General features: G+C 39.6%; 2 protein-coding genes, 1 long non-coding RNA gene and 1 other non-coding gene across 5 annotated transcripts; 1 reads left to right on the plus strand and 3 right to left on the minus strand.

The window, feature by feature from the left end:
- Positions 1–2,776: 2,776 nt before the first annotated feature.
- LOC107826159 (phytolongin Phyl2.2-like) lies at positions 2,777–4,374 on the minus strand. Its single transcript, XM_016653116.2, has one exon. The coding sequence runs from the start codon at positions 3,991–3,993 to the stop codon at positions 3,175–3,177; it is 819 nt and encodes a 272-aa protein (XP_016508602.1). The 5' UTR covers positions 3,994–4,374; the 3' UTR covers positions 2,777–3,174.
- Positions 4,375–5,212: 838 nt separating this feature from the next.
- On the plus strand, positions 5,213–6,877 carry LOC107826160 (uncharacterized). The gene is made up of 2 exons (XR_001657213.2): positions 5,213–5,471; positions 6,395–6,877. It is a non-coding gene; the product is annotated as an uncharacterized LOC107826160 (long non-coding RNA).
- A 121-nt stretch (positions 6,878–6,998) lies between these two features.
- On the minus strand, positions 6,999–7,149 carry LOC142182450 (U4 spliceosomal RNA). Its single transcript, XR_012711271.1, has one exon. It is a non-coding gene; the product is annotated as a U4 spliceosomal RNA (small nuclear RNA).
- A 1,445-nt stretch (positions 7,150–8,594) lies between these two features.
- On the minus strand, positions 8,595–22,650 carry LOC107811519 (soluble starch synthase 1, chloroplastic/amyloplastic). 2 transcript variants are annotated; one of them, XM_075255564.1, is made up of 16 exons: positions 22,432–22,650; positions 21,955–22,245; positions 20,413–20,780; positions 19,928–20,005; positions 19,706–19,830; positions 18,895–18,976; positions 17,945–18,118; positions 17,659–17,740; positions 17,313–17,404; positions 16,937–16,999; positions 16,765–16,854; positions 16,035–16,159; positions 15,849–15,957; positions 15,713–15,768; positions 9,102–9,141; positions 8,595–9,019 (listed from the first exon to the last, which is right to left on the minus strand). In XM_075255564.1, exons 2-16 carry the CDS (start codon positions 22,226–22,228, stop codon positions 8,861–8,863), a joined length of 1,917 nt encoding a protein of 638 aa, XP_075111665.1. In that variant the 5' UTR covers positions 22,229–22,245; positions 22,432–22,650; the 3' UTR covers positions 8,595–8,860. The 2 variants fall into 2 exon arrangements, with proteins under 2 accessions (XP_075111665.1, XP_075111664.1); XM_075255563.1 differs by lacking the exon at positions 22,432–22,650 and having other exon boundaries at positions 21,955–22,396.
- Between the last annotated feature and the right edge of the window lie 4,554 nt (positions 22,651–27,204).

Consider the following 27,204-nt stretch of genomic DNA (forward strand, 5'->3'; position numbering starts at 1 on the left):
AATGAGTTGTAAAGACAAAAAATATGTACTTATTAGTAGTTGATTTCTTTTGAATTTTGGTGGACAAAATTACCAAACTACCTATACTAGAGGAAAATAGCTAGTACTCAATGGAATAACCCAAGTACATCTCAGTTGTTTGTACTTTATCAACCAAAAATTTAGAAATGACCAATCCACGTAGGCACGACAACTTGCACTTAATGTCTTGCACTTATCCACATAAGCAACTTGCACTTGTTTTGAAAATGCTTTTTTTTGTCAAATGTATTTTTTTCTGGAAGGTAAATGTCTGACCAACCTTAGGAAAAAAAATATTTCTGTGTAAAAGCAAAAGCAGTTTTTAAAAAGCATAAAAAGTAATTTCTCTCCAAAAATATTTTTTTGAAAACTACTTTTGAAGAAAATATACTTAAAATTACTTTTTAAAAATTTGGCTAAACATTAATTGTTATTCAAAAGTAATTTCTTGAAAAACACTTTTCATAAGAAGCAAATTCTAAAAGCACGGCCAAACATGCTAGAACATCTAGTCCCTCTACTTCCTGCAGCTCTTTTGACGGATATGCTAAAAGTAGGAGGTTCCATTAGACCTTGTCGTTTCCACCATTCAGCAAATGTACACTTCCTGATACTGAAGCTCAGTGTATCTAATTTCCTTTACTGTTTTACTTTTCTCCCTTCAGATATAACTCAATTGCACAATTCTCCATTTGTCAAACTTTCAAGTGCCCACTAATTTAATCCTAAATAGTATTCACACAGTTCAGAGTTTAACAGAAATAACCTCCAAGGTCTAATAACTCTAAGAAAAATGAGAAGAACAAAGGAACACAGTGGCAAATGGTGAAGTGGAGAATAGAAAGAAGAGAAAGGAAAGAGATATCTGAAAAGGAGATCAAGGGAAACAAACAATACTTAGCTTGGGGAAGAGGATATCAAGTAAACAGAAATATGGCTGGTGAAGGTTGGACCCGGCAAATTCATCTTTATCGGCCATTAAAGCACAGACGATACCCTAATAGATATGATATAAGCTGGTTTACCGTGAAATCTATTTCAGTAGGGCGTATGATGTTGATGGCCCAAGGTAGAAAGCTCAATATGGCAATCCATAATATAACTGCTGATGCCATCTAATAAGCTCAACATTAAGGAACAATGGCCTTGATTATGCAATACATGCTCACTCTATTCACAGAAATATAAACCTTTAGATCTAACCCGTCCTAGCCCAGACCAGCGAATTTCACATTGTATTCATACAAAATTGTGCTTTTTTCGTGTAAAAGGGTTGTGCAGGGCTGCAGGCAAGAAAATGGGCAGTGTAGTTTAGCAATAGTGGTACAATCTTCTTTCAGTACTCCAAAAGAAAGAATTCACAAATAATAACCAAAAAAAAAAAAAAACCAATGCAATCCCATAAGTGGTCTGGAGAGGGTAATATATACGCGGACCTTACCCCTACCTTATAAAAATAGAGAGGTTTCCGATAGACCCTCGGCTCAAGGAACAGTGGAAGTAAAGCAACCAAGCAACCAAGCAACAAACAATAGTAACAACAATGTACTATGGTACCGAACGCGAATGACACATCATGTAATAATAAAGAACCATGAATAAGAAAATACAAGAATATTCCTAGTAGTACCGGAAAGAATTCACAAATATATTCACCTTAAGGTCATTAAGCATCCACTAACAAATAGCCACTTACATATGTGTGTGTGTGTACACACATTAGAGTATTATCTAGAGCATGTATCAGAAATATATAACCATAGCTTTGAGAAACTTGAAGCCAACAGAGCAAGCCAAAGAAACCCTGATGAGAAGTATCATCATTTTGCAACCTTTGCATTTTTAAATACTAATCCATGTAATCTAACCAATGTTCATAGTATAGAAAGGTAATTCATCCCTAAAATAAGCTGTACGATACCAGAAAGTGATCTCTCCAGCATGGCAGTAGCTACTAGCTGATGCCACAAAGCAGAGAAATCGAGTAAATAACAATCTGGAATCACTTACATCATCAGCCACCAAGGAGAAGCGCCACTATCCTACAGCAAACTGTGATGTGCTGTAGCCTGTACATGTTTTCAAAGCTCTTACTGGTGGTTCCAGTTCCATCCACTCCCGTTGAAAAGTGTTAACTCACTAAGGCCCACAAGTAGAAGCTAACCATTGTATCAGATGCTAATTTTCCATTGTACCCTCAGTATTGTTTAAGAGACTACTTTTTAATGCATAATTAGTTTGCAACTTTTTATTCAAACAAAGGGATAGTAGATTCAAATAGCAGAGAGCTAACATCTCCTAAAAATTTGTACATACCATCAAGCGACTAATTGCCTCTTCACTCAGAACTTCAAAAAAGCTGAAGCGAATTGTATGTAGAAGCTAGAAACACCATAAAACGCTAATATATCACATCTCGTCCCTACTATTGTCTGCAAGCGAAAGAACTACAAGCAAAAAAAAAAAAAAAAGAAACCAGAGCAGCCTCACAATCAGAGAAGTGCCTAGATCATGCAAGCTTCTCTTGTTCCGAATTCACTTACACTTTGTTTCCCTTTGATGTAACATAATAAAAGGGATAAGTCAACTATAGGTTACTTCGTAGGAAATTTTACAAGGTTCAGAAGCATAATCATTATCCCCCAGATAGATATTGTCAATCACTATAGAAACTGTACTTCATTTGACACGGAAAAAAAAAAGAGAACAATCACACCAATAAAAAGGAAGACTTCAAAGACAACAGTAAGCTCGGTAGTTCAAATCCTGGTTGTCGTCATCTTGATACAGATTAAAATTAAAACATATACTACACGGAAAGAATGTCTTCTCCTTCCTTACCAGCAAGTATCATACAATTTATAATGGTTCTTTCTCCAAGATAACACAAATATCTTAAAAGAAAAGTTTGCATATGTCATAATATCCACACATATATATAGATATGCACAACTTAAAAACATCAACATAAGTAAAAGTCGTTTGAGAAAGATATCAAATCAGCTCCGTACTGAGAAAATAGACTTCAAATTTGACAGAAGTAGCTCAAGTGTGACATTGGCGAACATGCGAAGCATTTAATCCTCCAACTCAGTGGAAACATCTATCGCAACGATAGATGAAAAAACACAGTAACATAAGTAGCAGTATCAATCAACCATCAATGCATTTGAAGCCCCTGCAAACACACAACCAAACTATGAACAAAATGGTGCAGACGATTAAATCCAACGATAAGACCACCCAAACTTGCTTCTTCCACACTTTCTTGGCCTTTTGATGCCCCACTTCTCCATGAACCAATCCACCATTCTTTTGCATAACAACTGAAAATTCTCTGCTCAATTTGATCCCATGATCATCACAAATATCCACATTCACATTCTTCTCACTAACCTCTTCATGCTTCTTCTTAAACTGCCCGAAAAACCTCTTCTTTTTCTGTTTCAAACTATTAGCAGCATCAGCAAGCAACGGCATTGACCCCATTTTCTTCCCTTTAACAGAATCCAAACTCGAGCTCCGCCCATGATCCTCCAGCTCACTCCTGGTCGAATGGGAACCTTCACCCTCATCCACATCATCAATACTCGAAACCAACAGCTGGTGAAAAACCGGGTTCAGCTCACCCTGAAAGCAATGCGAATGGAGTTTATCCAATCTCTTCCTCCCAGATGATCGGTCCATCACTTCGCGAAACGCACCTTTAACCCTGCTTAAAAACGCTAACCCATCAGATTTATCGATCTTTTCATCGAAAATGGCGAAAAACACAAATGCGTTTTCGATTAAGAACGTGTACGTCCTGTTACGGACGGTGTGGGTGAAAAAAGTGTGTAAAGGTGGAGTCTTTTCAAGGCATTTTAAGGCAATCGAACCAAGATCGGCATCTTTTGAATTGATTTCAGCAAGGATGATTGTTCCTTTAGCAACACAAGCGTAGTAGACCAAATTCGGATCCGGAATCATCATTTAGGTGACCCGAAATAAACAAACATCCAAATCAATCGGATCCGAAACATCCAATGAGAGGATATGTAAATATATCAGTTGAAATAAATAGATAGAAATAACAGATATGTATGTAAATCTAGAGAAATCTATAGAAAAGGGAGAACATAAGAGATTTTGATTGCAGATTATTGGGAGGTGAGAGAAAGATTAGGGAGATTTAGGGTTTGGAAGGAAAGGGAAAGCAAGGATTGTTCTCTCGGCCATGGGAGAGAGGAGAGAGGAGAGGGAGAAGGAGAGAGAACAATCCGTAATCAAACTTTTATTTCACCAAAAGAAGGGATTAGATTATTCGGAAATAAGAAGGATGGGATTACATTATTGTTCTTCTTAGTAATCGCTTTTATCCTTTTTTTGCATTTACATTCAACTTTATTTGCCTCTATTATTCAAAGTTGGAGGGGAAGTTGATTTTTAAGCAAAGTTGACCTCTCCCATTTTAGGCCCTAAAAATAAAATGACATCAGCTAGTCACTCTAAAGGGTTGCTATATTTTAATTTTTGGGATAATTATATCTTGAATTATCGTGAAGTTAAGATTTTTAATTCATGACAAAATAAATACTTGTTAATCTCTTAAATCGACGACATATCTAATTATTAAGATAGTGCATTTAAATAAGAACCTAGATAACTAACATTATTTGTTTTTTTAGCATTTGAATATGTATACTTTTTATTAAAATTAATAAATATTATTATGTTCACCTAATATTAGATAAAAATATTAAATCAAATGAAGTATGTTACAAACTTTTTAGAACAAACTAGATTTTTGAGAACAATATATTTATGATATCGTATAATTTTTTTAATGGTGATTAAATAGTATTGTTGGCGATGATAACCTATAGAATGATGGTAAAAAGTTATTTTCCTTGTCCGTTTTAATTGATTTTTGGCTCTCTTTTGTGATTTCATAATATTTGATTTTTTTAGATATCAAAAAAAAGAAATTAACTTTTAATTTTATAAAAGTTGGCCTTGAAATAAAGAGTTATAACGCATATGTATAATATTTCTAATGAACAAATTAAAAAGATAATAAAAGGTAATACGGTCAATGTTATTATTAATTAAAATTGAAAATTAAATTTCTTAATATGTATAAAAAACAAAACTCAATTTAATATGACCAATTATATTGTTAATTAACATTAAAAGAAATAATGTATTTCTCTTCTCTAGAAGAGAAAGAGTTTCAACATGTGTGTTTCATGTCATTTTTAAAAAGCTCGAGGGTATATTAGTAATTTCGCCTCAACTCTTACAATATGCATATAGTACGTGTCTAGGTTTGTCTATACAAACTCTACGCGTAAGTTATAGATGGCTCCACTTGTATTTTTAGCAGACAACATAATTAAGTTATCCTTTAATTTTGAGAGTGATTCTCACAGCTTCTTCCTGATTCTCTTCGCTCACAAATCTAGCTGCAGGTATGCTTTCAATCAATTTTGCATTTCCTTCGTTCTTTTTCCATTTTGGGTTTCTTCTAGGTTTTCTTCATCATTGTTAGGTTTGATTCTGAAGTTCAGTGATTGTTGTAGGTTCTTTTCTGATTTTCTCCAAATCCTTTTTTTATTCTTTTAATTTCTGCCCTATTTTCTTTTGGGTTCTCTACATGATTTTTAACTTTTCAATCTTATGGCAAGGATGTGTTAAAATCAGTGGTAAAACTGTGTTTCTAAACTCTAAGCATGCTTAGTATTGAACTTCGGTGGTTTTCTATGTTTGCAATTTCATGGCTGATGTAAAAAGGTGTAAAGTCTTTCAGTTGATTATAAACTTTGTGAGCAATTCTATTGAGCTTTAAGTGTGCGTTGAGCAAACCATTTGCTAAATTGCAATCTAAAAAGGGAAAAGTAGAAGCAGATCTTGCAAGATTCCACCAGAGAGCTTCAGAGCACTACATTCCTGAGATTCATGGTCATTATATTCTATAACGTGGAGTCACTTCTAGCAACTTGGCATTGCAATTTTGCTCCTAAGAGTTTTTATTGTTCAGTTTATTTCTTTCCATCATAGTTATGAAACAATATTTATGAGCATACATAGATGAAAATTGATCATTCAACATGTGTATCTTTCCAGTTAGCGAGATTAGCATTCTACCTACATGCAGATAATTAGAGGTTCCTAGAAAAGAAAGATATATGTTGTGGATGAATATACATCCAAGTATGCGTAACAAATATAACAGGTTGCATATTTGATTTTTTATAAAGTTATAGTGCTCTTCAGAGAATAATTCTGCTTTATGAGTATGTTTCAAATGTTTTCCTTTTCAATATTATATTCGATAGGTACCAAGCCACAGTCTTACGATTTAGTACGTACTACTTAAATTTGACATTCTTAGGAATACATCTTCTAAGGAGGAAGAAGAGCTTGGAGGCAGAAGATGATGATAGATGAAATTCAGTGGCCCTGCTAAAAGATAAGTTTTTAATGCTTTTTTGGATGATAAATAAAAGATGACATGATAATGTCTAATTTTCAGGAAAATACTTCGCATGAAAGAATTAGACTAAGTGAGATGCGTCGTAACATAAAAGGAAGCAACATATTGGTGGAAGTGCTTGATGCCAAGGTCTCAGGATTCAGGCTTATAAAGGCCTCTTGAGAACAATATCCATTCAAAGTTAGATGAAAGGCAATTTGAATGTTTTTATGCCTTGATGTTACATGTGTTATCCAGCAGTTGGCATATGGTAACTTTTACAATATTGGGCCCGTGTTGACACAGACCATACATTAAAGTTAACGGGAGTAGTATATGCACAAGAATCTTTAATAATGATTTTAAGATTTATTTAAGATCCAGGACCTTTTTTTTGTTGCATTTTATGAGCTAATAAATGATTGTGAAATAAAAATTGAAACCTTAATTATTTTGCGATGTAAACACTGTGATTAGCATTGGTTTACCAACTTAAAAAAGAAATTTTGAACTAGAATTGTAGGGCTGTACCCAGAGGGAAGCCCTTTCAAAAATTCTCAACGGCCAAGGCAGAACCCAGGCCGAAGAGGGGGTTTGGAAATAGTTTTCAACCAGCAATAGACGCGCCTCGGTTAGTACCTCACTAGCTGCGTCATTGCCCCAAGCGCAAAGATGCTTTTCTTATGATGCCTCCTTCCGTTTTTATAATGAGCCTATTGTCCGCTTCCTTTCACCTGCTGTCGATGTGGGACGAATCGAAGCAACCGACACAAGAATCATTATCAATAGGAGGGAGGAGTTTGGGTATCATTACTTTGCCCCATGTGCCCACCTACGCCTCACTAACTTTACTTTTTTCTTTCTTTGATAAAATAAAACTGATCAACCCAATGAAATGAGTACAGAGAAATGGGTCGGTGGGAGTGGGAGTAACTATACAAAAAACTCAGCCCCAAATTCCTATTCGCTGATTAATAATGGGCGACCTTGATATGACCCTTTTTTTTGTTTTTTGTCATGTGATATGACCCTTTCAAGAACCCATGAGTCGTTATTGGGAAAGAATAGTCACTCTATCTCAAGTTTCAAATTCTAGGATTGAAACACTAGCATAATATCATCGTGTAGCATTTGAAGCTCCATCGAACGATATGGTGCAGTAAATGAGATTGTTCTTCCCTTAACCAGAGGCCCCGGGTTCGAGCCCTGAGTATGGAAAAATTCTTGGTAGGTAGCGCGGCGCGAATCCGAATATAATCGGGCTCCAATGCGTATACGAGACATTAAGTGCGAAACCCTAAAAAAAAAAAGCAAAACCTAACTTGAAATAACCTCAAGCCGTACTACCAAACGTTGAGTTTAATATGTTGTTTCATCATCTATTTCTCTCATATCCCCATTTTTATCGAGAATTTATTAATCCTTGTTGCTCACATTTAGTGTTGGTAAAAAGATTAAAAAAATAATTATCCATCCATATTATCCACTAAAAAATATGCATAATGAACTGTTTCAAGATGGGTCAAATATGAATAAGATTTATATATGCACTTAAAAAATGCATAACCAATGAGTTTAACTTTTACATTTTTAAAGACTCAAATCGGGAATTTCTCAAATTTGTTAGACTAAGAATTCTCCCAAAAGTGATCACATTCAAAAAACCATGGATAATATAGGTGTTTATATTATCCACCTATATTATCCACCGATAAACCTATTTTCTATGCGTATTAAATATGGAATGGTCCAATATGTTATTAGTTTTGATTTACCCATTTTCGACTGTCTCATATCCGACCCGATCATTTGATTTGAGGAATGCAAGATAAGATTGCATAAAAGCTTAGCGCGCCAAGCTGCACTTTTTCTCACTTTCTTTGATTAAAACCATTTCCGATAGTCACATTCACTCTTTTCAACCTAATCATGTTCAATTTGAATACAATATATAGGAGTATCTCATATCAACCGTGAACAAAACCATGCTTACCGAAGCCACCAACTCAGGATACCTTTGTGCCAAATTAATAACAACAATAATCATACTCCACGAGATATTAAAAAAATGAGAACCAATATTAATCAATTGGCCTCTCCTCACACGCAAAAGAGGATATAATCATAATAGACCTTAACTTAAATTCAAAATTCTTTGTACATGTCTCCACTATTCTCCCAAAGTGGCAGTGCTTGGTTTCTGTCATTTTCTCTCCCTCACAGATCATCTATATGTCTTTAGAACTAACTTGGTTTCTCAGCAAAAATAAAAAATGATAAGTGAACATTACACACTAACATAAGCCACAGCTAATATCCCCAAAAGCTGAGTGTATTCTGGTATCTTTTTCCCTTCTGTTCAATAATATATTCTTTCTTGATAAATCATCTGACATATGGAGGATCTATAAATGCCCATTCAAATACTTGCTCGTATTGAATGGCCGCATTTTCCCAGGAATAGTCCCTTTCCATTCCTCTTTTCATCAACCCCTCCCAAGATGACTTATGTTCTATGTAAGTGCTAATCGCCACCTTCAATGTCTGCAAACAGTGAAAATAACAGTAAAATTACAGTATGGTCCACGGAAAAACAGAAGAATCTATCTATCGTGGGGAAACTTACATCAAGCAACTTTTCTTTAGATAGAGGAGAAAATGTCCACCTGTTAAATTTCATAAACAGTTAGATACTACGAACCGAAAGTTAGCACAAGTGCATAATAATTCAGTAACAAGAGTGGAAAATATTCTGGTATTTTTGGTAGATGGATATCTAAAAATAAAAAGAACCAAGCTCCAAGAAGGATAAGAGCCAGATAATTGACTACAGTACACATATGTTTCTAACTCTTTTTTTAATAACCGTAGTGTCCGGGCCAGCTTGCGCGCACTAATTCCACATCATACCTGCCATCTCCAACCAGCAACAGGTATCAGGTAACTCTATCCACCCAAGCTTGGATAGATGGAAAAAAATCTCCTAGTGTTTTTTTTCCTCCGCTGGGATTTGAACCTGAGACCTTATGGTTCTCACCACTTCATTGACCACTAGGTCACATCCCTGGATGCCATATATGTTTCTAACTCTTAAGCAATGAGCATTGACCGCCTTATGTGGACATCACAAAACCCACTTGAATTCAAAGGAAAAAATTTGGTACAAGGATTTGCAGGCTGCGCACAAGTACAAAGCTATCTAGTTTAACATATCTTAATGTGATGACCCGCCATGTCATCATGCCACATAGGCGTCATTTGGCATATATTAATGCCATGTGGAAGCTTACATAAGAAGAAAGCTAGCATTTCTGAGAAGATTCTAGAGAGGTATAGACATTTCTTTAGGAAGAACCTAGATCCTTATGGATTTGCTAAGAAAGTCCTTGGAATCTTCTAGGCTTGTAGAGAATTCTAGAGAAAGCCCTTATCTTGTAAATATCAAGGACTTGTATAATAATTAATATTTACACACTAGCCCCTAGGAGACTAGTATATAAAGGGGGACACTCATTTGTAATTCACCAAGAAAACAATCCAAGTTCTCTCTAATACAAAGCTTCCTTTAACAATTCTCTTGTGTTCTTTCTTCCATTCTCCTAGCGATCTTGAGTGTAGTAAGGCTGACTTGACATAGCAAGAACGTGAGCAAGTTGTGCAAGATCGTGAGCGAGTTGTCAAGTGCCGCACGTGTACTTAGTTAACAACTAAGGACGTGACAACGTGGTATCAGAGCGAAGGTTTCAACTAAGGGAATGGCGAACGACGGAGAAATTAACGCTGCCAACACCCAAGCCAACGTCATCCAGGATGCTGCTGGCAAGAGCGGCCGTAGCATAAAGAGGAATGCCACCAACAAGATCCAGGAGGTGCCACCTGAGGTTGTGTCAAACGAAGGGCTTACATCCCAAGAACCATCTGCCACTGAGGCGAGCGAGGATGAAGTAGAGGTCCTTCTAGAGGACGCCTCGCTCGGTAAAGAGTGGGTGATGAAGATGAAAGCGGGGATGGACGCCGTGAAGATCTTTGGCCAACGTTTGGGGAAGGTGGAAGGCACCCTTAACGTTCTAGAGGGGCACACTCTTGAAGAGATTGAGAGTATCTGAAATGACTTGGAGGGACGTACACAAACTGAGATGGAACTAAGGCAAACCATCACGGCCTTAGAGTGCAGACTCATGGAGTCTTTGAGTACTATCGATGTTATGAAGGCAAAGATAGAGTCACTCGAGGAGCATGTCAATGCTGGCGTGACCGAGGTAGCCAGCAATGTTGTGGTGACGAGGGAGGCCAAGATCGAGGCTCCCAAACCCCCGGTGTTCAAAGGTGTTCGTGATGCACAAGAAGTGGAAAACTTCATTTGGCACTTGGAGAACTACTTCAGGCACGGCAAAGTGAGGGATGACGAGGCCAAGATCAACACTGTGGTATTGTACCTCTCAGAGACGGCCATGCTATGGTGGAGAAGGAAGATGGCCGACGTGGATAAAGGTCTATGTACTATTAGCACATGGATCAGTTCAAAGCGGAGTTCAAGCGACAGTTCTTTCCAAACAATGTCTTGTACGAGGCAAGGCGCAAGCTTAGGGAATTGAAGCAAACAGGGAGCATACATAACTATGTCAAGGAGTTCACTACCCTTATGCTTCAAATCCCCAATCTAACCAATGATGACTTGTTGTTCCATTTCATGGACAGGTTGCAAAATTGGGTAAGCAGGAGTTGCAACACCGACAAGTCACTGATATAGACCAAGCCATAGTGGAGGCCAAATCATTGATGGATTTCAGGCATGACAAGCACGAGAAAGGCAATGGCAAGGAGTCAAAGGTTAACAATGTCAAAGGTGGGGGAGACCGTGGCAAAGGCAAGGAGATACAACAACAATACTCCAAGACTCAAGATTTCAAAAAGCCGAGTGGCCGTCAGGGCTACGCCGAGAAGAAGGCGCAGGTCGAGAAGAAGGGGTGCTATATATGCGGAGGGCCACATGGCTTCAGGAATTGTCCCGACCTCAAGAGCCTCAGTGCCATGGTACGTTAGCGGAAGGAGCAGCCACAAGGAGAGAGTCCGAGAACAACACAGTTGGGTATGATCAGATTATGTGGTTTTGTCACGAAGCAAGCTATCCAACCTACCGAGAATGGCAATCAGTACGTGGATCTCACCATCAACAACAAGCCCGCTCGTGCAATGGTGGATACGGGAGCAACTCATAATTTCGTGACTGAGGCTGCCGCAAAGAGACTAGAATTGAAGCTTGCTCCAACTAACTCTCGCGTCAAGACCGTGAATGCCGAGATACAGAATGCTCGTGGGGTAGCTAATGGAGTTGATGTCAAATTGGGAACTTGGAAAGGTATGACAAACTTTACCGTAACCACTATGGATATCTTTGACATCATACTGGGGCAAGAGTTCTTTAGACATTGTCATACTTTAATCGACCCCTACCTCCAACATCTCTTGGTTATGGAGCGAGAAGGAGCTTGCATGGTACCTACAGTGACTATGCCACACGGACAAATCCAAGCACAACTCTCAGCTATGCAGGTTGTCAAGGGGATCAAGAAGGGGGAGCCGACGTTCGTGGCAACCATTGCAAGTCTAGAGGAAGACAAGAATTTTCAAGAGATTGTGCCGCCTTGTATAGAGAAGTTGCTTGAGGAGAACAAAGATGTCATGCCCGAGGAGTTACCTAAGCACTTGCCCCCTAGGCGAGAGGTGGATCACAAGATTGAGTTGGAGTCAGGGGCTAAGCCACCCGCATTTGCCCCATATCGTATGGCACCGTCCGAGCTGGAGGAGCTCAAGAAACAATTGAAAGAGTTGCTGGACGCTGGTCACATTCGCCCATCAAAGGCACTTTTCGGTGCACCAGTATTGTTCCACAAGAAGAAGGATGAATCGCTGCGCTTGTGCATAGACTACCGAGCACTTAATAAGGTTACAGTGAAGAATAAGTACTCGATCCCGCTCCTTGCTGATTTGTTCGATAGACTTGGGCAAGCCAAGTACTTTACCAAGGTGGATCTTCGAAAGGGCTACTACCAGGTTCGCATTGCGGAAGGTGATGAGCCAAAGACAGCATGAGTGACGAGATATGGAGCCTTTGAGTGGTTGGTGATGCCCTTCGGCTTAACTAATGCACTGGCCACATTTTGCACCCTTATGAACAAGATTTTTCATCCCTACCTTGATCAGTTCGTGATAGTCTACCTAGATGACATAGTCATCTACAGCAACACCTTGGAGGAACACATGGAGCACTTAAGAAAGGTTTTCCAAGTCTTGCGGGAGAACGAGCTATACATCAAGAGAGAGAAGTGCGAGTTTGCACAATCAAAGGTGCACTTCTTGGGCCATGTCATTAGCTATGACGAGGTACGCATGGACGAGGCTAAGGTACATGCTATCCAGGAGTGGGAGGCACCCATAAACGTAACTGAGTTGAGATCCTTACTTGGCCTTGTTAACAACTATCGTCGGTTCATCAGTGGATACTCAGCAAAGGTCGCACCATTGACTGAGTTGCTAAAGAAGAACAAGCCATGGGTTTGGACGGAGCATTGTCAAAAAGCGTTTGAATGCCTTAAGGCAGCTATAATAGAGGAGCCAGTTTTGGCATTACCTGACTTTGCCAAGACTTTTGAGGTGACACAGATGCCTCAGACTTTGCCATTGGGGTTGTCCTGATGCAGGATAAGCATCCCATAGCATTTGAGAGCCGCAAGTTAAATGAGACGGAGCGGCGTTACACGGTACAAGAGAAGGAAATGACTGCCATTGTGCATTGCCTTCGTACATGGAGACATTATCTTCTCGGGTCGAGGTTCGTGGTCAAGACTGATAATGTGGCTACTAGCTTCTTTCAGACACAGAAGAAGCTCACACCAAAGCAGGCTAGGTGGCAGGATTTCTTGGTCGAGTTTGATTATGCGCTGGAGTATAAGCCGGGCAAAGGTAACGTTGTAGCCGATGCCTTGAGCCGGAAAGCCGAGCTTGCTGCAATCACTTCAGCGAGATGGGATATTCGAGAGGCTATAAAAGAAGGCATGCAACATGATCCAACATCCAAACAACTTATCAAGTTAGCCAACCAGGGCAAGACGAGACGTTTTTGGGTAGAAGACGGCATATTGCTTACCACTGGTCGGCGGGTCTACGTGCCTAAGTTTGGAGACATTAGATGGCAGATCATAAGGGAGAGTCATGATACAATGTGGGATGGTCATCCAAGCCAACGTCGCACTAGGGCCTTGGTTGAGTCAGTCTACTATTGGCCACGCATGCGATATGATATAGAATGTTATGTGCAGACTTGTCTTGTATGTCAGCAGGACAAGGTTGAGCAACAACAGCCCGGAGGACTTTTGGAGCCACTACCAGTTGCAGAGCGTCCATGGGAGAGCGTGACTATGGACTTTATCACTTGCCTACCAAGGTCCGACGGTTATGGTACTATTATGGTAGTCGTGGATAAATTTTCCAAATATGCCACCTTCATGCCCGCCTCACCAGGTTGCACAGCCAAGGAAGCCGCCAAGCTATTCTTTAAGAACGTGGTGAAGTGTTGGAGCTTACCAAGGCATATAATCAGTGATCGAGACCCCCGCTTTACTGGAAACTTTTGGAGAGAGTTGTTTGACATACTTGGTACGGAGCTGCACTTTTCTACTAGTTTCCACCCACAAACGGATGGACAAACGGAACGAGTCAATGCCTTACTAGAATGCTACTTGAGGCATTATGTAAGCGCGCATCAGAAAGATTGGGCAAGGCTCATAGACATCGCCCAATTCTCTTATAACTTGCAGCGGAGTGAGTCTACGGGGCGGACACCATTTGAGCGAGCCACAGACCAACAACCACAAACTCCACATTCATTACAAGCCGCGTTCGAAGGAAAGAGTTTGGGGGCTTATCATATGGCCAAAGGATGGGAGGAGTAGCTCAACACTGCTAAGTCCTACTTGGATAAGGCAGCTAAGAAGATGAAGAAGTTTGCAGACCGTAAGCAACGTCCCACAGACTATAGAGTTGGGGACATGGTCATGGTGAAGTTTAACCTAAGACAGTTCAAGGCACTATGGGGTATGCATCAGAATCTGATTCGCAAGTACGAGGGGCCATTTAAGATCGTCGCCAAGGTAGGCAAGATCTCATACAAGCTTGACATGCCATCGTATCCTAAGATCTACCCTGTCTTCCATGCCAGCATGCTTAAGCCATATCATGAAGATAAGGATGATCCGAGTAGGGGCCAATCAAGTCAAGCGCCAATGACTATCACCGCCTTGCATGATCGGGAGATTGAGGCTATCATAGATTACCAGGCCAGGCGAAAACAAGGGCAAAAAGCCGCTGCTATGTTCCTCATCCATTGGAAAGGGCAATCACCGGAGGAGGCCACATGGGAACGATATAAAGACTTGTAGCAATTCAAAGATAAAATCCGAGAGTTTATGTAGCAGCATTGCGCCGCGGTCGCCGCAATATTAGGTGGGGGAGAGTGTGATGACCCGCCATGTCATCATGCCACATAGGCACCATTTGACATATATTAATGTCATGTGGAAGCTTACATAAGAAGAAAGCTAGCATTTCTGAGAAGATTCTAGAGAGGTATAGACATTTCCTTAGGAAGAACCTAGATCCTTATGGATTTGCTAAGAAAGTCCTTGGAATCTTCTAGGCTAGTAGAGAATTCTAGAGAAAGCCCTTATCTTATAAATATCAAGGACTTGTATAATAATTAATATTTACACACTAGCCCCTAGGAGACTAGTATATAAAGGAGGCCATTCATTTGTAATTCATCAAGCAAACAATTCAAGTTCTCTCTAATACAAAGCTTCCTTTAACAATTCTCTTGTGTTCTTTCTTCCATTCTCTTAGCGATCTTGAGTGTAGTAAGGCTGACTTGACATAGCAAGAACGTGAGCAAGTTGTGCAAGATCGTGAGCGAGTTGTCAAGTGTCGCACGTGTATTTAGTTAACAACTAAGGACGTGACATTAATCTCCCTAAATTTCCATTCAAGGGTGAAATTCTATTCTGTCCTAAAAATGAAGAAGCAAGAGATGGCAGTTAAAATAAGGTGATTCTCTCTACAAGCACAATTACTTGGAGCTACTTTATGTGGTAGTACCAGTGTAATTTATTTCCAGTTTCTTAATGAGCAACAACATCACAGTACGTCATAAATATCAACAGCATTTCTAGGAAAGACACATACCCGGTACCTTCACCTTCTCCTTCTTGAGCATATGGATTAAAATCCTTCACCGTGTCCTAAAGATAAGGAAGAGAAAGTATAATGCATAAGCTTTTTTCATTTGAAAAGCCATTTCTCTATACGGAAATCAACTCACTCTTAGGCCCCCAGTGCTATGAACGACAGGTATGGTACCATATCTCATTGCGTACAATTGGTTTAAACCACAAGGTTCGAATCTTGAGGGCATCAATAGTATGTCGCAGCTGCACAACACAGTATAAATAAGTTAGCATACTGATTACTAAAGCATTTAAATCCACCATATGAAATTTAGAATTACCCTGCTGTTATCCTATGAGAAACTGGAACATTAAATCCAACCCAACCGCGGAATTTGTCTTTGAAGAGATTTTCTGTATGTCTCATCCAGTTTTCATATTGTTTCTCACCAGATCCAAGCATTACCTGGATAAGGAATAGATAATAAATTCAACCCCAAACAAGAACAATTTGCAGAAACTTATACTAGAAAACAGGATGACTAAACAAATGCTCCAGAACAAATCCTGGATATAATTTTATAATTTGCAACATCAAATGAACAAGTTTTTCAAGTAATGACGAAAAAAATAAGGGATAATTCCTAAAAGGGTAACCTGAACTTTGAATTCGAGTTCCCTACCCGTTTCAGAAGTTCTCCCTACCTAGTTGAAGCCCAAATTTTCAGTTCCCTTTTAGGAATTCTCTCTATAAACTGTATAATTACGCCGTAACAAAATCTCAATTTGAACACATTCACTCGAATAAAATTCAGTACTATCAACTTATTACTAAGTAAGGGGGCATGAAGGAAGAGGATTGTAGATCCAAGGTGCGTAGTAAAACAAGAAGGCAAAAACATAAATGTCATAAACAATTTCAGGCAACGAAATTTGAGTCAACTCATGTCCAAAAGCGAATACAGTTAATGAACAATTGGAAAGACTAGGATCTACCAAAAGTTTACTAATCAGACTCAAACAGGCTGCATTAATAACGATATAAAAAAAGATGTGGGTAGAAAATCCTACAAATTGGACATCATCCTGCATAAGTTCTGGAATTGCTGACAGGATTATGTCAACACCTTTCTGATAGTCCAGCCTTCCAATAAATCCAATCTGCATTATCAAAGTTTCAAATTTTCCGGTAGGAGAAGGAAGAAATTTTCTTCATAATTCAAAGAAGTAACAAAACTCTCACCAGCGGACAATCGGGTCGAATTGGAAGTCCCAACTCCTTTTGCAGAGCAGTCTTGCACTTAACCTGAATAAAAAAGGAAGTTAGCAGAGACAAGTTTGTGTAGAGTTATCATAAGAGAGAGAGAGAGAGAGAGAGAGAGAGCTTGTGCACAGCTGCATACAGAATTAACATGAAAAGTAAGAAAGTACTAAAGTACTATGATGTCAATTGGTTTGTTCCCTTTTTAATGTTTATGGACAATCCTCAGGAACCCTCATTTGGATCGAATTTCATAGCAGTTACGAAGGTTTTGCAGACAGTCCTTTTCTCAAGGCAAAACTTATCACTGAAGTAGTAAAATTGTGAAACTGAGAGGTCACTGAAGCAGCTTAATTACCTTTCCAGAGAGGTCATTGATGGAGTAATGTGAAGCAGTATGCTCATCTGTCAATGGGTTCCAATCACTAACATCTAGTCCATTAGTAATTCCTGCATAAAAGTACAGATAGATTAACTAGTAATTCTAAAGTTCAGAGACAATGGAATCCACAGTTAAGGTCATTACTACACTTAGCCTTGGCTTTGGTCTTGACGTTTAACAAAAATAAGGACTTGGTTAAAATGAAGCTAATGCTTGTAAAGACGTCTCTTCAATCAACATATATCTTACCATACTAGGATTAGAATAAGAAGCGGAAAAGAATATTAGAAAGAACTCATAAGAAACCAACTAACAGGCGTACCATTAAGAACTGACTTTCTACTGGTCAACAGCTCATGTAGTCCATATCCCCCTTCAGGAGTTGTTATTTCCCATGAGTACCCCTGCCACCCAAAAAAAAAGGTAACTACAAAGAAAAAAGGACAGGCAAAATGCAACTTTTTTTTATATACTCAATAACAATGTTCAACAATTTATCATGAAGTCATGTAGATTTCTCATAACAAGAAATTCATGAACCATAATCAGTGATATGATTCCTAGTATTTTTCGGTTAGTATACCTAAGTGGAAATTTTTTGGACAGACCTGGCTAACTGTCAGTATCCGATCAGCAATTGCGACTGCCCCTTTCAAAACATTGACTGTTTCACCAGTGTCAAGCGCATGCGCCCTTGCCCAAGTGGGAAATATCCATTCAAGTGCTCCATACCATTCTGGAGGCAATCCCAAATTATGGTAGGTTGCTGCAGGCTCCACTCCCTATGAAAATATCAAACAAAAGACAATGTATGAAGGTTTAAAATAGAACACTAATAACCTCAAGGTGTAGATTAATTCAATACAAGCCACTGCATAACTTAGTTGTACAAGAATATTCCATCAGGCAATCAATAAATAATTATGAACCACAGGTCACAGCATATGGTCGAGATAGACCAAATACAAGGTAGATGATGAACTATCCTAGTACCAACAAACAATGAAATCAGACATTTAGACTGTAGAATCCACCTCGCGATCACCCACTAAATTTGTCTAAACCAATCAGAATAAGTCCAAAATAACAAACTGACCTAACAAGATTAGGTCAGTTTCTCTTTAACTTTCCTACTTATGGAAGGTGCCTAGAAGATTTTATCAAATAGCAGCTTTGAGTACCAAACTTCAAATTTCCACCAAAGGAGAGACATTTATATTCCTGGAGCAACCAGTCCCAAGGAATTGTGAACCTTAAATCAAATCACATCTTTCTGAACCAAGAATCAACAGTTTGAGCTTATCCCATGTTCTAGTAGACTCACAGATTCAGGAAGTGAACATGAGTTGAGTAATTTAAGACATCAAATTCAAACCAAGAACAAACATTCCGATGACTAAGAATTAAAAGAAAACCATGAGGATGTTACATTCTGACCAGAAAATATAAGCCCGTAACTCGGAGCCATCAAAACAGGAGACATTCAAACAGATGCAAAACTTGCAGGCAGCTATACCTCCTTGTTACAGAAATAGGGAGAAGTAAACTAGGAAAGTACCTGATGTGCTATGTTGTGTATTACGACAATACTACGAGCATCCTCGTAAACACCATAAGGACGATACTTGGCTGCTAAAAGTCTGCACCATAGAACACTTGGAAATCAGGAGAAGGACTCTGTCATAAACTGGTCAATAGCACATATAACCAGAATTAAGATATTCCGCAGCACGTTAAGGTGCTGCAGGTGAATGGAGGGAAGTGTTACCAAGGCTACTATTGATATAGCATGACATAGTTACATGATGGTGTGTACAAATATCCAGACACGCACTAGAGGACCGTACAATAACCCCTCACTCAAGTCTGGACATTCAGAAATAAGCATGACAATCAGATGGCAGTCACTGACAGACTGACAGTAATCAGTTAACCACGATATGAATGTCTAAACATGACAGCACTTCAAGGAACAGATGACTACTAGTCTATATTCTTCTTTTTTCTTTTTCTTGTTCTTAAATTTTTCAGAAAAGTATTACTACATACTAATACATTACCTTGTACCTTATCAAAGGCTAAAGAACTTCTTGATGAAAGCTAAGATGGCATTATTATCAGATAAAATTGCAGCAGCATTAAATTGTTAGTAACAGTTGCAATACCGACATAGAAACATTATTGTGCCTACAGTTTTTCTTTTCTATTTATAGCAATACATCTACAGATTACGCCCTTGTAGGGAACCTTCTTAAGTAGTGCCATTGTAAGGATGCTAAAAATGTCACAAGCAAAAGTAGTGTTCAGTTAAAGATCAAAATAGGTTACATCAAAAAATATAAATAAGTCAGGATATTTTGTTAACATACAAAGGAACCAGGGCAGCGTGCCAATCATTAGCAAGAAACAAGCACTTCTCTCCATAAGTGAACCCTCCCAGTGGAAGAATCAATGGTGCTTCACATGCTGCGTGACAAAGCAAAGTGAAGCGAAACTGCTTACCAAAAAGATAGGGAAGTATTATCACTAGCCATCGCATTAAACCATATGGAGATGTGATCATCATGCATGAAAAAAGAGTAACATATTACCTGATTATCACCAAATGCACCATAAATATCACCATATGGCGTTCCAGGTCTGCGATAAGAAGGGTGGTCCACGAATACCTGATAGAAAGAGCAGTGTACTTCTTTAACATTAAAATCATAAATATGTACTACTTAATAAGAATCATTTCTGTTAAATAAAAATACAGACACAATCAACTATATAAATTAATGACCCAGGCAGACATCCTATTAACCATAGTGGACTTTAAGTTGTTCGCGACCATCCTCAAGTCAGTCAGGTTGACGTCCTCAAAACAATAGTGAATTTTAAATTGTTTGCATACATCATCCTTTAGTCAGACGGTCCTTTGCTTGAAGCAAGCCAGTTAATCATTAGAGGGAGGGAGAGATGAACAAAGATAAAGCTGAACAATAAGCACCAACAAGTACAATATACCCCCCCCCCCTCCCCACCCACCCACCCAAAAACCCAAAGAAAAAGGAAGTACACAAAATGCTCTTACCCAGTCAACACCTGCCCTGTATTCATGGTAGTAGGCTACTTCCTGGGGACCACCAAAACAATGGACTGTAGCCCGCACATCAAGGTCAACAGTATTAGCATACTTTTTATCTGAAGGACCTCCATTCAGATACCTAGGCGAGACGACCATTACACGATGACCCCGAGAAGCTAGTGCTACAGGCAAAGAGCCACAAACATCTCCTAAACCACCTGTCTTAGAATACGGAGCTGCTTCAGCAGTAACAAAAATGATATTGAATGTTAATTTGGTTGGGGTTTTCTCCTTCTGTTCAGCATCCTCACTCAAATCATCTCTATCATCAGCTACAATATCATGAGATTCAACAATTGTTGCATCACCTGTGACTGAATTGAGTACACCATTTCATTTTCTTTGAAGGCAAAACTAGAAAAATGGAGAAGTAGACAATAAAACTATCCTTACATATTCTGAGACAGAAATACATCAGGTGTGAAAGGAATTAGTTAAGAGCCTTAATCAACGCCATAAATGAGTTAAAACTCCCCAAGTTACTTCATTTAAATCTTTTTATATATTTAAAAGAAAAAGATTAAAAAAGGACACTATCTTCAGCTTCATATGGTGGAAACAAGAGGGAAACTACAAAAGATACACATACATACAAAGGCAACGTCATTAGTTCAGTCAAGCTCATGACCTCATTATCCTCAATCACACTCCAGTCTAAACCCCAACTTATATTGACCAGACACCCGTTATATTCCCACTAACAGTAACCTTTTGTAGCAGCAAGATGATAAGTCTTTGACCCCCCCCCCCCCCAATAGCACTAGCCCATAAGTATACACACGTTCTTTTTAACCGTAACAAACATCAGTATGAGAGTACTTATGGATGAAACTTAGCTAGCCAATGAAGTAAAGTTCCAGAACTTCAGTCTTAATATATCACCACAATATCAAAATAGCTAAGCATCCTTTCTGTCGTATTGAAAGACCAACTCATCTAACTCTCAGATTGTATCAGGCTTACACTCTAAAAATTGAACTACTATAAAATGATGCTGATCCACAAGTCTAAACAATAACATTAATCATAACAAAATTGTTGAATTCTAATTGTCCCCGAACACTTCAATGGAGCTCATACAGTATCAAGGTAAATGTTCCCGCCTTTGTTCACTTCATGATATCAATCACTTTAGCCATCAGCAGTAATGAACATTTGTCCAAACAACAAAGTGGAACTCCATACATTTAGCAAATCTTCTCACCTTACATGCACCATCTTCCCTTCTTTTTTTCTTTTGTTGATGACGGTGGAGTCCGGGTCGGCTTGCGCCCACTCAACTATTCCTCCCTCTTTTTAAGGTAGAAGTTGAGGTCGTTAAGGAAATTGGCATTGTATAATTAAATGGAGAACTATGAATTATGCTATCTTGAATATGTGATTTTTACTAGTTTGATCAACTTGAAAACCAAATCCGCAATTAACAGAAACACATAAAAGAAATTACTGAACGGTAACTTTAAATTCAAGAAAACAAAGGGGCAGTACCAGAATGGGGAATCAGTTGAAAACCAACAACAGAGCCAGAGCCATCCCTCTCAGCACCCAAAAGAAGACCCTTCTCCTCTGAAGAACTACTACCACCAGCATTATTAAAGGAACTTCTAACACATAAAGATTGGATCTTTCTGCTTCTAATTCGCCCCTGCAATAACCAAGAATTGAACCCCACTTGCCTAACTACAGTACTCAAACCCTGTACACCTCCTCTAACTGATACACATAAACATGAAAGATTTCTTGAAGTTTGCAGTGACCCCATTTGGGTACCGGCGCCTGCTGTAAGATCAACAATCATGCAGAGAATGAGATAATAATGTAAGGGACAAAAAGAAGATTAGAAAATCTGAAAAGGAAAAAAGTGAAAGGGTCCTAGAAGAAGCAAGAGGAGATTTTATTAGTAGTAATATTTGACACTCAAAAGAATACTAGTGTTATAGGATCTGATGATGAAAACACAAGTACCTAGGAGGTCGGCAGTACACAAAACGACAGCGTTTGAGCTAGGGAGAGTTACGTTTTTTAGGACTAAATACTACTACTACTGTGTTAATGGACAGTTGGCGCGAAAAATCTTGGGGGACCGACAAGTAGGAGATTCATCCAAAAAGTAGCAAACCCCATCACGGGGCGGTGTTCATTGATAACCAGAAACCCCCCGATAAATATCCCCGTTACTATCTCACCTGTGCCACCATGCTCTATTGATTTAAAGAATCTAAAATTATATACGGTTACATACTTAAAGAAATTCAACTAGTGTTCGTTTTATCAATTAGAAAATCAGGGAATCAAGCTAATTGTTTGGATGTTTGTTAGTTGTTACTTTGTTATATTGTATCGTTATGTTACTTTAAATAAGATGTTTGTTTTGATTGTTACTTAAATTTTATTATATTTGTATAAGGGTAAAACCGAGCTCATGGTATGCTTCGGTTTCCGATGAAATAAACGGAACAAGAAGCGTGAAGCCGAGAAATTAGAACCGAGACAAGGGCCCCTCGATCCGGTGTTCGAGAGAAATGTCTGCCCTTGAGGATATCGGGGCCATAGCCCCAGGTCAGGTTCGAACCCCAAAGGCCTCGGAAAGCATTGCCAGACGATCGAGCATGACCAACAGAAGACCGTGATATCCGCGACTGGCCGGATATCACGGCGTGGCTCTCGGCACGTATTGAAGAGAACCGGTGATTAGTTAAATAGAAGATTTTTTACCTTTTATAGAATTGTATGTATGGTAAAACTCCCCTACTATATAAATGGGAGTCTGATTATACATTGAACACATTGTAACACACGCATACCGAGGCAATATACTGTTAATTTTCTCTGTTATTCAAAGTTCTTGTTCTTGTCCATCAGTGCTTGGTCATTGTGAGTCCGGATCGAGGGCGGACATTTCATTAAGGCTGTTGCTAAGTCCGAAATCATCCTCCTCAAGTGGTTTGATAATTTACTACATCTTTTATCTGTTTAATCTAACGTAATTTATAGTTTGTATCGAATAATCCACGTATCCTTAAAACCACTTACAAATTTAATTGTTATCCATTTTTTTAGGGTAAACAGTTTGACGCCCACCGTGGGGCTAAGGATAATAGTGGCAATTTGATACAAATTACCATAACACACCCTATTTTACACTTGTTCTTTTAAGTGTCTTTAACTTCATGTCAAAGTTTAAAACGTCGAACTCCCAATCCGCCCCTTTGAACGTGGATGTTGAGTGTGTCCACCATGGCGAGAACAACAATGTGGTACCCGATGACGAGGTGCCCCTTGTTGACCCCAACGGAGTTCCTATTGCGAACCTGATCGACGCTAACTCACATGTAGCCATCAATGCAAACCTGCCTACCAATCCAGAGAATAGCATTTGTGGGGTAGTCCGATCTATAGCCCAAAATACATACGATGGTAAAGGTGATGAGATCAACTTGCGAGTGATCTTCAAAATATTGCAGGCTCAATAAGTAGCGATAGCCCAGTTACAGAACCAAAGTCGCGCTCCCAATATATTTAAGCCCGAACTATCCCGGGAAAACACTCGCAGAAATGAACCAGTCACAGAAAGGCCAAATAGAGCTGAATCTGGGACCAGCCCCGAGATAATAAAAATGCTCGAGGAATTGACGAAACAGGTAGAATCGGGAGAAAAGAAAATCAAAGATAACGACAAAAAGGTGGAGACCTACAACTCCAGGGTCGACCAAATCCTAAGAGCACTACCGATACTGAAAGGCCTAGATTCCAAGAAGTTTGTCCAAAAGTCTTTGCCCCCGAGTGCAACTCCGAAGCCGATCCCTAAAAAGTTCCGTATGCCCGAAATCCCGAAGTATAATAGAACGACCGATCCAAATGAGTATGTGACCTCGTACACATGCGCCATCAAGGGGAACGACTTGGAAGATGACAAAATTGAATCTGTTCTACTAAAAAAGATCGGAGAGACCTTGTTAAAAGGAGACATGATATAGTATCACAATTTTCTCCCTAATTATGTTGACTCGTTTGCTATGCTTGCAGATGCCTTTGTGAAAGCGCACGCCGGAGCCATCACTGCCGAGACCAGGAAATAGACCTTTTCAAGGTGAAGCAAAGAAATAACGAGATGCTCAGGGAATTCATGTCAAGGTTTCAAATGGAACGAATGGACCTACCCCCGGTCGTAGACGATTGGGCCGTTTAGCCGTTCACCCAAGGACTTAATCCCCAAAGCTCGTTAGCTTTACAACAGTTGAAGCAAAATTTGATAGAATACCCGGCAGTAACTTGGGTTGACGTTCATAACAGGTACCAATCAAAAATCAGGGTCGAAGATGATCAGCTCGGGGCCCCTTCTGGGTCCGTTTACCCAGTTAGGACAAGTGACATATCCAAAAGAACTGTTGATCACGAATCAAGATCGGACAGAGATCGGTATCAGCCATACAATGTAGATCGAAGATGCAGTAGGTTCGGACGCAACCCTATGATGAGTGAGAGAAGGAGTGATCGAGGTCATAATAACCGGGGACTCATGAGCAAGAACGATTTTGAAAGACCTATCGGGTCCAAGGAAACGCCAAGGTTATCAGAATATAACTTCAATGTCAATGTTGCGGGTATCGTATCAGCCATCGAATGTATCAAAGATACTAAATGTCCTCGACTATTACAGTATGATCCTGCCCAAAAGGACCCCATTCTAATGTGTAAATTTCATGGCACCCACCGACACATAACCGAAGACTGACGGCAATTGAGAGAAGGAGTAGCCTAGTTATTCAACAATGGGCACCTCTAAGAATTTTTGAGTGATCGTGCCAAGAATCACTTCTGGAATAGAGACGCCAACAAACAGATCGAGCAAGAGGAACCTCAACACATCATTAACATGATCATTGGTGGAGTTGACATCCCCTAAGGGCCAATGTTAAAGCACACCAAAGTGTCCATCACAAGGGAAAAACGGACTAGAGATTACGTGCCAGAAGGAACTGTATCCTTCAATGATGAGGATTCTGAAGGCATCGTGCAACCGCACAATAATGCACTGGTAATATCTGTACTCATAAATAAATCTCGAGTTACGTGTGTGTTAGTTGATCCAAGTAGCTCGGCTAATATCATCAAATCGAGGGTCGTAGAGCAGCTGGGTCTACAAGACCAAATTGTGCTTGCGGTCCGAGTTCTAAACGGATTCAACATGGCATGCAAGACCACTAAAGGGGAAATAACCCTACCGGCCGGGACTATCAGGACACAAAGTTCTACGTGATCGAAGGAGATATGAGGTACAATGCTTTATTCGGGAGGCCATGGATTCACAATATGAGGGCAGTACCCTCGACGCTACATCAAGTATTGAAATTTCCTACACCAGGAGAGATCAAAACAATTTACGGGGAACAACCGGCTGTAAAAGAAATGTTCGCGGTCGATGAGGTGGTCCTGATATCTGCACTCTCGACATCGAAAAGCCCAAGTTCAGTCACCGAGGGAGAAACCAAATAGCAATCACCGGCGTCGGCCCCAACCGAATAGAAAGGCAGGAAACAGGCGAGGATGACGACTACGGAGTCCCTAGGTCTTTCATAGTCCCCGGCGATTCCGATACCACCAAGTCAATAGTTGAGGAGCTGGAGTAAGTCAGGCTGATCGAGCACCTGCCCGATTGAAAGGTATACCTGGGCACGAGACTAACTCTCGGGCTCAGGAAAAAACTCATTAAATTCCTTATAGCTAACATAGATTGCTTCGCTTAGTCCCATCTTGACATGACAAAGATCCCGCCGGAGATAGCTACTCACAAGCTAAGCTTGGATACGAAGTTTCACCCGGTTAAACAGAAGAGGAGGCCTTAGTCTGAAGTCAAGCATGTGTTCATCAAGGACGAGGTATTCAAACTTCTTAAAATAGTCTCTATTTGGGAAGTTAAGTACCCGAATTATTTAGCAAACCTAGTGGTATTGCCTAAAAAGGGAAATAAATTGAGAATGTGGTAGACTATAAAGACTTAAACAAGGCATGCCCCAAAGACTTTCCCTTCGCCTAACATCGATTGCATAATCGATGCAATGGCCGGCCATGAGATACTCAGCTTTCTCGACGCCTACTCCGGGTACAACCAAATTCGGATGGACCCGAACGATCAAGAAAAGACTTCTTTCATCACTAAATTCGCACATATTGTCATGATGTAATGCCATTTGGATTAAAGAACGTCGGTGCCACTTACCAACGCCTAGTAAATCGGATGTTTGAAGAACATATAGGAAAATCAATGGAAGTTTACATTGACAACATATTAGTTAAGTCCCTGCGAGCAGAGGACCATCTGAAACATTTATAGGAAACCTTCAGCATATTGAAGAAATACAATATGAAGCTGAACCCAGAGAAATACGCATTTGGAGTCGGGTCTGGAAAGTTCCTCGGATTCATGGTGTACAACAGGGGAATCGAGATCAATCCCGACAAGATCAAGGCCATTAAGGACATCACCCTGGTGGACAATGTCAAGGCCTTTCAAAGGCTAACCGGGCGCATAGCCTCCTTGGGACGATTTATTTAGAGGTCCTGACAAGAGCCATCGATTCTTCTCATTATTGAAGAAGAACAACTTGTCATGGACCCTGGAGTGCCAACAAGCCTTGGAAGAACTCAAGCGATACCTTTCGAGCCCACCTTTGCTTCATACTCCAAAAGCAGACGAGTAGTTGTACATATACTTAGCAGTATCCAAGATAGCGGTAA

This window comes from Nicotiana tabacum, chromosome 6 (genome assembly GCF_000715075.1).
Source record: "Nicotiana tabacum cultivar K326 chromosome 6, ASM71507v2, whole genome shotgun sequence".
Classification (NCBI taxonomy): Eukaryota; Viridiplantae; Streptophyta; class Magnoliopsida; order Solanales; family Solanaceae; genus Nicotiana; species Nicotiana tabacum.

Coding starts and splice junctions, on each gene's coding strand:
- LOC107826159 (XM_016653116.2), bottom strand. CDS start 3,993: ATGATGATTCCGGATCCGAATTTGGTCTACTACGCTTGTGTTGCTAAA.
- LOC107811519 (XM_075255563.1), bottom strand. CDS start 22,264: ATGATTGTTGATCTTACAGCAGGCGCCGGTACCCAAATGGGGTCACTG. Junction 17,405..17,658: donor TAGAAAGTCAGTTCTTAATG/GTACGCCTGTTA, acceptor ACTTTTATGCAG/GAATTACTAATGGACTAGAT. Junction 9,142..15,712: donor GGAGAAGGTGAAGGTACCGG/GTATGTGTCTTT, acceptor GAAATTTAACAG/GTGGACATTTTCTCCTCTAT.